The 10,000-nt window shown below is 40.2% G+C and overlaps 1 protein-coding gene across 1 annotated transcript in view; it reads right to left on the reverse strand.

The window, feature by feature from the left end:
* The window catches only part of LOC138002564 (tetratricopeptide repeat protein 28-like), a 3,867-nt gene extending 1,055 nt beyond the window's left edge, over nt 1–2,812 (reverse strand). The window contains exons 1-4 of the mRNA XM_068848587.1: nt 2,544–2,812; nt 2,347–2,450; nt 1,987–2,124; nt 1–1,710 (exon numbers count right to left, since the gene is read on the reverse strand). The exon at nt 1–1,710 is cut by the window's left edge and continues 402 nt beyond it. Coding sequence (XP_068704688.1) covers nt 1–1,710; nt 1,987–2,124; nt 2,347–2,450; nt 2,544–2,812 — 2,221 coding nt within the window. The remainder of the gene's footprint in view (nt 1,711–1,986; nt 2,125–2,346; nt 2,451–2,543) is intronic.
* Between the last annotated feature and the right edge of the window lie 7,188 nt (nt 2,813–10,000).

The raw sequence follows: 10,000 nt of genomic DNA on the forward strand, positions 1-10,000 counted from the left end.
GTTCGGGATTTGGGGCCAAAGCAATTTCTCCAGATCCGTCATCCCCATGTGCAGCAATGTGGATTAAGGCAACTGACTTCATTCTTTTCAGCACCTCAGCTTTGGTTGCATTTTTTCCTGTAAGAGGCACGGTCTGCAGAAGTTCTCCAAGTATATGCACCTCTTTTTTCGCACACGGCAGCTGTCCATACATGGGTTCACCAGTGCCATAAGTGACTTCGCTCAAGCACGGATCGCCTACAAGCAGCGCTTCATTCTTACTTTGGAAGTCGACAGGTGCCATAGTGATCAATTTTAAAGCAGTCAGCGAGGGAATTACACGGATCCTGACAGAGTCACTCATTGCAGAAAAAGGAGCCAGGCAAAAGTGTCCATCAGGAACAAACACTAAATCATCACCCTGGATCAAGTCTGCTATAGGACTGACTAAGACATCATACAAAGGCTGCAAAGAGTGCACAGAGAAGCTCAAGGACTGAACGGTTTCTTCAACAACTTTCCTACTGCTCGAGAAGTTACTGTGTTGTCTGTCAAGCGAACGATTCTCACATCGTACAACGGTCCCCGCATTGATCTGTTTAAAAGTACTTTTCATCAGAGACTTGGCACTTCCATTTTCGATTTTCTTTTGTCTAAAATTTATCCCGATATCATGTCTTAGCAACCAGAAGCTGATCGTGTTCCCTTCAAGTGCTGTGAAAACAGTTTGTGAAGGTAGATCTGTCATAACCAAAGAGATAGTTACCTTCATCATAGGTTTCTCATCAACGCTGTAATGCATCTTTAAAATGTCTGCCAAAGCCTGTGCTCGTCCTTGCTCAGCAGCATACAAAGCTTCATCAACCTCCCCATTCTTCAAGAGTGCTCTCCACAGAGCGGTGTATGCATACCCCTTTGTTTCACGAAAGCTTATTTTCCATGCATCCTCTGACCAAAGAAGACGCCTAACTTCATCAAAATAATAAATGCTTAGGCGATAGTAATTAAGAGCTTTGTTCAAGGAGCCAAAACATTCAAGATCAAGACCAATATTATAACATCCGATTGCCAGCCCTATTGGGTCCTCTATTTCCTTCCAAATACTAAGATGTTGATGGTGGTACTCTATGGCTTGCTTGAAATTACCAAGACTTTGATAAGCGTTGCCGAGATTGCAATAGGCTCCTCCTTCTTCAGCCCTGTCCCCTACCTCTTTCGCAATACTAAGATCTTGACGGTGGTACTCAATGGCTTGCTTGAAATTACCAAGACTTTGATAAAAGTTGCCCAGCTTGCAATAAGCTCTTCCTTCTCCGGCCCTGTCCCCTACCTCTTTTGCAATACTAAGACATTGACGGTGGTACTCTATGGCTTGCTTGAAATTACCCAGACTTTGATAAGCATCACCGAGATTGCCATAGGCTTCTCCTTCTCCGGCCCTGTCCCCTACCTCTTTCACAATATTAAGATCTTGATGGTGGTACTCTATGGCTTGCTTGAAATTACCAAGACTTTCATAAGCATTGCCGAGATTGCTATAGGCTCTTCCTTCTCCGGCCCTGTCCCCTACCTCTTTTGCAATACTAAGATAATGATGCTGGTACTCTATGGCTTCCTTGAAATTACCAAGACTTTGATAAGCATTGCCCAGATTGCAATAAGCTCCTCCTTGTCCTGCCCTGTCCCCTACCTCTTTCGCAATACTAAGATCTTGATGGTGGTGCTCTATGGCTTGCTTGAAATTACCCAGACTTTGATAAGCGTTGCCGAGATTGCCATAAGCTCTTCCTTCTCCGGCCTTGTCCCCTACCTCTTTTGCAATACTAAGATCTTGATGGTGGTACTCTATGGCTTGCTTGAAATTACCAAGACTTTCATAAGCGTTGCCGAGATTGCTATAGGCTCCTCCTTCTCCGGCCCTGTCCCCAACCTCTTTCGCAATACTAAGATGTTGATGGTGGTACTCTATGGCCTGCTTGAAATTACCAAGGCTTTTATAAGCGTTGCCGAGATTGCAATAAGCTCTTCCTTCTCTGGCCCTGTCCCCTACCTCTTTTGCAATATGAAGATTCTGATGGTGGTACTCTATGGCTTGCTTGAAATTACCAAGACTTTCATAAGCATTGCCGAGATTGCTATAGGCTCCTCCTTCTCCGGCCCTATCCCCTACCTCTTTCACAATACTAAGATCTTGATGGTGGTACTCTATGGCTTGCTTGAAATTACCTAGACTTTCATAAGCGTTGCCGAGATTGCTATAGGCTCCTCCTTCTCCGGCCCTGTCCCCAACCTCTTTCGCAATACTAAGATGTTGATGGTGGTACTCTATGGCCTGCTTGAAATTACCAAGGCTTTTATAAGCGTTGCCGAGATTGCAATAAGCTCTTCCTTCTCTGGCCCTGTCCCCTACCTCTTTTGCAATATGAAGATTTTGATGGTGGTACTCTATGGCTTGCTTGAAATTACCAAGACTGTCATAAGCATTGCCGAGATTGCAATAAGCTCTTTCTTCTCCGGCCCTGTCCCCTACCTCTTTTGCAATACTAAGATGTTGATGGTGGTACTCTATGGCTTGCTTGAAATTACCAAGACTTTTATAAGCATTGCCGAGATTGCCATAGGCTTTTCCTTCTCGGGCCCTGAAACCCACTTCCTTAAAAATGGCTAATGCTTCTGCGTAATTTTTTATGGCCTGATTAAAATCAGCTGTGCCCTGATAGTATCTACCAAGATTGAAGTAAGCCAAACCTACGCCTTGTCTGTCTCCCTCCTTTCTTGCAACGCTAAGCTCTTGCATATGCCGCTCCAAAACGTCCAGCTTTCTATCCACCATTGTTGATAATCAAAACCAGAAAGTTTTTCTCAGAAATCTGGGGTGCACCTAGAAGATAAATGAATGAAAACACAATAGGTTCAATGCTCTGAGTACAGGATGCTAAACTGGCAAGATTAATTGAAAAGTGAAGGAATAACTAGCTTAAGCCAGTATTTCGAAAGAAAAATGCCTTTCTTCATCAGGGTTTCCCAGGAAATGATTTTGGCTAATGGCGACAGTTGATACAGAATAAATATTTGGGCATTTAACAGACTAAGAGCGTTTTATACAATAATAATCACGGAACATTAAAAATAGAGATTCTATTATGTAAATGAGGGAAAAACAGCCTATAGAAAAGCGATGGCATCCCATTTCATCTTTCTTGTCGAAAGCTAATTAAAAGTTCTTAAGATATGCTTCGCTGGCAGGAAATTTGCTGCCGGTATGTAGCTGACACCAAAAAGACAGGAGGGGATGCCATTAAGAGTGTAATATTCAATTTTCTGCAATTGACGTCAAACTCATATTTTTTTATTTCAGGTCTAAATCTATCCAATTTCGAAATTGCTTGTTTTGCATCACAATTTTTTTTGTCTGGATACATGGTTACTCCGTGTATTTTGATCCAGGGACTTTGAATGAGCTAATTGAACTGCTCACACGTTTCCATTGAGAAAGGCTGCTCGTCAGGACAGAATTGGACGTTTTTATACTAGAGATGCACAATCCGGCCATTCAAATTATGCCTTTCCCTCCCTTTCTCCAGAAACCAAAAAAATCATTCCTTGGGAAACCCTGATGAAGAAAGGCATTTTCTTTCGAAATTTTGGCTTAAGATAGTTATTCCTTCATTGCTAAATTAATCTTGCTGTGCCAGCTTAGCATCCTGTAGTCAGAGCATTGAACCTATTGTGTTTTCGTATTTCTCGGCGTTGTTTAAAAAAGTAGGTACGCAATGCGTACATGTGGGTAGCCACTTACACACCGTACTACCAATGTAGTCTTGAGTATGCTGTTCATTTTCATTTGGGTTCTAACCATTCACTATACTAGCTCTCTACGACCTTCATTGGCTTCCCATTGCCTTCGAATCAGGTTTAAGATTTAAATGAATTCATGGATAAGTGTTATCTTATCTTAGTGACGTGATTACGCTTGGACCTATCCTCTATTTATTGTATACTGCACCATTTGCTGACTTATTTGGACACCATATTTGCAATTTCACCTCTATGCTGACGATACGCAACTTTACGTTTCCTTTTCAACAAATAATGACCTGGAACTGACTGAAGCTGGTGTGAACGTATCGACAATCGGCGACAAAATTAGTTGAGACAGTTGCTAACAGAGCACACTGGCAACGACACATTCAATGTTTGCAAAGAAAACTTGTCCAGAAAGTACGTTTCGGGGATACCCCTCCCTCCCCCACCCTAATCAATGTTGTACCGCTGTCGACAAGGCTCGTAGAAAACAGAAAAACACAACATTGTCCCGGGGGTGCGGGGGAGGGGGCCATTTGCGCCGCCGAGCTTGCAATCGACTCTAAAGGATAAGAGTGTCTCAACAATTTTGACGCCGATTGTCTGTATGAAAAAACTTTGTATGAAGTGTAATGACGACTTCTGATAAGCGTTTTTTTGCATTAATATATGAAATATACACATTTCAATAGCGTTTATGCGTTTTCATGTCATATAGGAATCAGAACATATATTAAATCACCTTTTTCTTTATTACGGTGATGTAGCAGTCACTGGTATGATTGCAGACATTTCAGTGTCGAACATAGTTTTCACACAGAACATTTCTAACGAGGTAAGGGCATGTATACGCTTGCCATAAGGGCATGTATACGCTTGCCATCTATTTGCGAAGGGCGGAAAGTGAATGATATTGTCAGGGGAAGTGATATCTCACGGGCTTTGATATACCGCCTTCTAAAAAAAAAGAAATTTTAACTTCAATTACAACGGCCAAAATGTGGATGTCGAACGCGCAGCGAAGTTAAGTTCACGCCACAAACGCTTATTATTGAGAGAAAGGACATCGTACTAAATAATGACAATTTCAAGACGATTTGTGCATTGTTTTGGATTTGACATACCTTGAAATAAAGTGATACTTTCGGAACATTGCGTGACGTTTAGCATTCCCTTTTGAAATTTACCATACATAATTCCATTTCAACTTGTTACAAGGGATATGACCCATAAAAAAAAAGGGAAATATAAATAGCAAAGACAGTTTATAACTCCTGGGACAAAAAAAGAGCAGCAAACAATGCCGTACTCTGATTTTAGGAACTCCGCGGAGGAGTGGCCACGAGTAACCACGAGTAACCATAATTAACAAGTAGAATAATTACATTATCTTTTTGTAATAATCTTGTGGTTACTCGTGGTTACTCGTGGTTACTCGTGGTAAATGAGAAAATATTGTTTCTTTACTCCCAAAAACATTCATTTCCCACCAAAACCAGCTCTGCAAAGCATCTGCGACAAGGTGGAAAGTCTTTTTGCACCGACATAGCAATTTGAGCGTGGAAAGTAGATGTGTTCCCCGGCTGTAACAGCCACCATGTCTGTTTCGCGTTCATCTGCGACACCACTTCGACCAACAAAATCGGCTTCTTCTGATGAATTGGAGTTAGAGGCATAACCCTTTAACAAATCCATGCTTTAACGCTACTCACAAATAGCGTATTAAAGAAGGCAAAAGTGAACAGGTCCTTTGCACTTACGTCGCAATCTTCGCTTCGCACAGGACAACGCATTTTTCACACTCGAAAACGAGAATAATAAACTATCCGCAATTTTTTAGACCTGTAAAAAGTCTTTCACTCATGTGGTCATATTGACGGACAGACTGGACTATAGGTGCCCGTATAAAGGGTATAAAGGAAGTTTTCTGAAACAGACAATCGGCGACAAAATTAGTTGAGACAGTTGCTAACAGAGCACACTGGCAACGACACATTCAATGTTTGCAAAGAAAACTTGTCCAGAAAGTACGTTTCGGGGATACCCCTCCCTCCCCCACCCTAATCAATGTTGTACCGCTGTCGACAAGGCTCGTAGAAAACAGAAAAACACAACATTGTCCCGGGGGTGCGGGGGAGGGGGCCATTTGCGCCGCCGAGTATGCAATCGACTCTAAAGGATAAGAGTGTCTCAACAATTTTGACGCCGATTGGAGCTATGCCTGTGGCTTTAGGTTGCTGACTGATGCGGAAATCGTTACTATCGCTGCCACCATAGAATCTTATTTTTCGATTTTTGGATCCTACAGCACTGTTCGGAGTCTCATTCCTTTGGGAGTTTGTCATGGGTGCATGCTTCTCTGCAGTGTTTTTAGGGTCCATTTCTTGTAGCTGGGTATTGTGCTTTTGACATTAAGTCTGTAATAGGTAGTATCTGTGGATTTCGCAAAGCGATTTTCTGCTCAACATCTTAATTGTAGTGATTTCATTTAAAGCTTACACACACGTGCGAGCAAAAGCCTAGCCTCTGTATCCAGAGAAAAATCCAACTTCTCAAGTGTGCCTTGATGTCCTTATCACATTTTGCTATTATTATGCATTGAACGTTTGCTGGATTGTCAGAACTTGGGCCACAAATTCCCCCAACAAACTCAGAATAGAACCGCACGCAGTCATAATGGTCTGTGTGCTTTGTCCTAATCCCTTGCGTGACAGCTCTGACGACACAATCATGGCACAACTCACGAAAGTCACGAGGCGTTCGACTGGTTCGATGGTTGTTTGAGGGCTTCGAGGAAAATCCAATCAGCGTATGCTTATATAAAGGGGGATACCTTTCTTTGTTAGTTTTGCAGGTATGTTCACAAAGTGAATTAAGGAAACTTGTTTGCGTAAAATATGGAATGGAATGAATCTTGCTAGTATGCAAATTTTTAGGTCAGTTTTTTTAGTAACCGGATATGTCACTCTTAAACCAAGACAGTTAAATTTCAATGACACCTTCCCTTGACCTACAGTACTTCCAGTCAATTCACGTTGTATTGTGTCAGTAAACCTAGAGTCTCGAATTGTTTACTGAATAAATCGAGATTAGCGTCTTGATGGACGAAAGGTTTTTGCTTCGAGCTTCCATATTTTGAAAATAAGTTTGTCCGGCCGTGGTTATTGAGGACTCTAACGCGGTCATACAACTTTGATCGTATAAAATCGTCCACTGGGTTTCTTGCTGCTGATGAACTGTGAGTGAACTTCAGCCACAAAGTTGAATTTTCGTAACACCTGGGATTTACAATTTCTACGTCACGTAACCTTGACTGTTAAATGCCATCGATCTGTGCGAGGTTTTTGCTGCTGTTCCTCGCAAATATTTTTGCAGAAACCATTCCAGGAAACCTGCATCAAAGCGTCTTCCACTCAGTGTGTGTGCAACATTGTCCTGATCAGTTGTGGAACAGCCCAGAAAAGTACATTACTGTAACAGAGTAACCATATTGGTCAAGTTTTTCACATAAATGTAAGTTTCCAAAACGGCTACAAAAACACATGTGCAGCAAAACTTTGGAAGCATGCAAACACTTCAGGTACATTATATAATAATAATAATAAGGCCTTACAGCTTTAGTTTGATGTGTACCCCTGACTGAAAATTCTTTAACACTAAAAATTAGTATGAACACCAAATAAAAATTATTAACAATTATTATTCGCCGAAGGCAAGGTGAATATCGTTCAATGAAAACCGAGATGAAGTTGAGGTTTTTTTTTACCAATATTCATAGAGTCTGAGGGAATATTGGAAACACTAATTTAAATTTGCCTGACAATAGAAGCAACTCAATTTCTTAGTAAATGATGACATCATGCAAATTGCCTATTACATAGTTGACTATTTGAACAATACACATTTTCTTTAAAACAATTAATTTATTCGTCTGTCACCTCAACAAAACAGCTTGTGGCCATTTTGAAAAACCGCTTAGGTGATTATCATGTAATAATAATCATCTCAATGACAACCAATCAGCGCAGAGAACTTTCAGTAATTACACTAATAAGCATATAATTCCTGTAGCACAAGACAATAATGAACAATAATAGTATTATAATTCCATGAGTGCATGTTGATATGAGATCAACCAATCAATCATATCCAATGATTATTGTTTTATTAAATTTTCATTTGATTCTTAACACTTGGACGAATTTAAAACCAATCAGTTTCCACATTATGTCATACTGTATAAGAGCTGTTAACTGAGAGTGAGTGAACCAATCAGAAAGCTAAAAACACAGTATCAGTGGTTCAAAATTTAATAATGTACATGTAAGGTATTATCTTTCCCCTTGTGCTTACACTGTCATTATTCACTTTCTGTGTAATGGTTTTATCATTGTTTTTGTTTGTAGGAAATGGTAGCCATACCCTACTTTTACTCTCTGCAGATTAGCTTTCTTGGTTCACGGAAAACCCTTTTTATTATTGTAAATACATTGTAGCATCATGGAAGATATTTTCAAACAGGTCTGGAGAATGTTCACCGCCAAAATTTCCCATTTTGTCTGGATCATATAAGTTCTTTCCTCCTTTTGTTTAGTGGTTGAGTAGACTAGTGACTTGTGAAATTGTATGGTGCACAAGAGAGAGAGCTAAATGCAGTGTCTCCTTTCGTTGTAAAACATATATTAAAGAAATACAAATAATATTGTCATTGTTGTTGAGCAATGTTAGGATTTAGTACTGCCAGTGGTATTACAAATGTCTCTTTTGAGTGGATTCCCCAATTTTCTGCTAACTTGTCCCAAACAGAAATATATATATATATAGATATATACATGTGGAGACCAATTTGTAATAATTGATGATTACAATACACTATTTGTTTTGTTCAATATTATTTACACTAGAAAGAAAATTAACGCCCATAAGAGTTTACTCTGTGATAAGGAAAAGTTTGCTCTGACTAAAACCTACATTGGAAATTTAGGCATTTGGGGTACTTTTTCACAGGGTTACATGTGCATGGTATCAATTTTTATGTCAGTCCAATATTTTTCTTGAAAACTGTGTTGTCTCTATAACTTTGTCCTTTTTTGTGAAGCATGACATGTGTGTTATGTTGAGTAATAATTATTTTTGTTATATATCTGTTTTCTCCCCCAGCAGCGCATGCTCTCATTGGTTACTTCAAGGTCACATGACATCTAACAATAAAACTGTTTCCGGTCAAAAGTCTCTGAGAGGGCAACAGTGCAAAATTTATGACGCCAGAGGGTAACAGTGCACTGTTGTCCGCAAATATTGACCGACGACCGCCGTTGCTGTTCCCGTTGCACGTTTTTCTGTTTGTGCTATATAACAAACCACTTAATGACTGGTCTCTCAGGAAACAGTTCATTTTGTTTCCCTCGTCTGCACCTTAGGGGAACATTGACATTTTTAGGGAAACAAAATGAACTGTTTCCCTCGGGACCAGTCATTAAGTGTTTACTGTTGGGATAATGGCAAAATTATTGACCTTGGGTGTTCGGTGACACAGCTACATTGTAAGGCATAACCATTATGAAAATGATATCTGTTTTACCTTATTATAGTCAGCTAACATTTTGGTGTGGTTTTACTCACAGGTCCTGTAATAGGCCAAAAGCAATTTGTTACTTGGTATTTTAGAGAATGAGAAATTAATGGAGTTGTGCATCGTGTTCAATGCAGTCTGTTCTGTGCATGTAAATAATATTATGAAATGAAACATGTTTAGTGTGTTACTGATTACAGCCAACCCACCAGAGCCTGTGGTGCTCAATATAATGCTAAGCAGTGTATTGCTGTCAGCGATGTGTGTGTGTCTCGCTGGGGAGGTTCTCGATTTTTCTCTGCTTAATTTTCAGCTCCTGCTTTTGATCCTTCAGGGTTTTCTACCTGTCTGACTAATTCTGTGTAACTTAGTGCTTCAGTTCTCTTGGCAGATATTTGGCACTTACAAAGAAGGGGGTGTAGAGTCTATATTGAGGGGTAGGGGAAATTCAATTCAGTGCAGATTATTATTGCAAAGTACATTGAAATGTATTCATCCCTGTGGCAAATTCTGTAGTCTTTGTCAGCCAGTAACAGGTGGCCCTCGCATATAATTTTCTAGTGTGGTGAACTGTTTTGCTGGTGTCGAAAGCCAAAAACAGTGCTTTGCACATTGAACTAGAGCACCTTTGCTGACATTTTCACT

The sequence above is a fragment of the Montipora foliosa genome, chromosome 5 (genome assembly GCF_036669935.1).
Source record: "Montipora foliosa isolate CH-2021 chromosome 5, ASM3666993v2, whole genome shotgun sequence".
Taxonomy (NCBI): Eukaryota; Metazoa; Cnidaria; class Anthozoa; order Scleractinia; family Acroporidae; genus Montipora; species Montipora foliosa.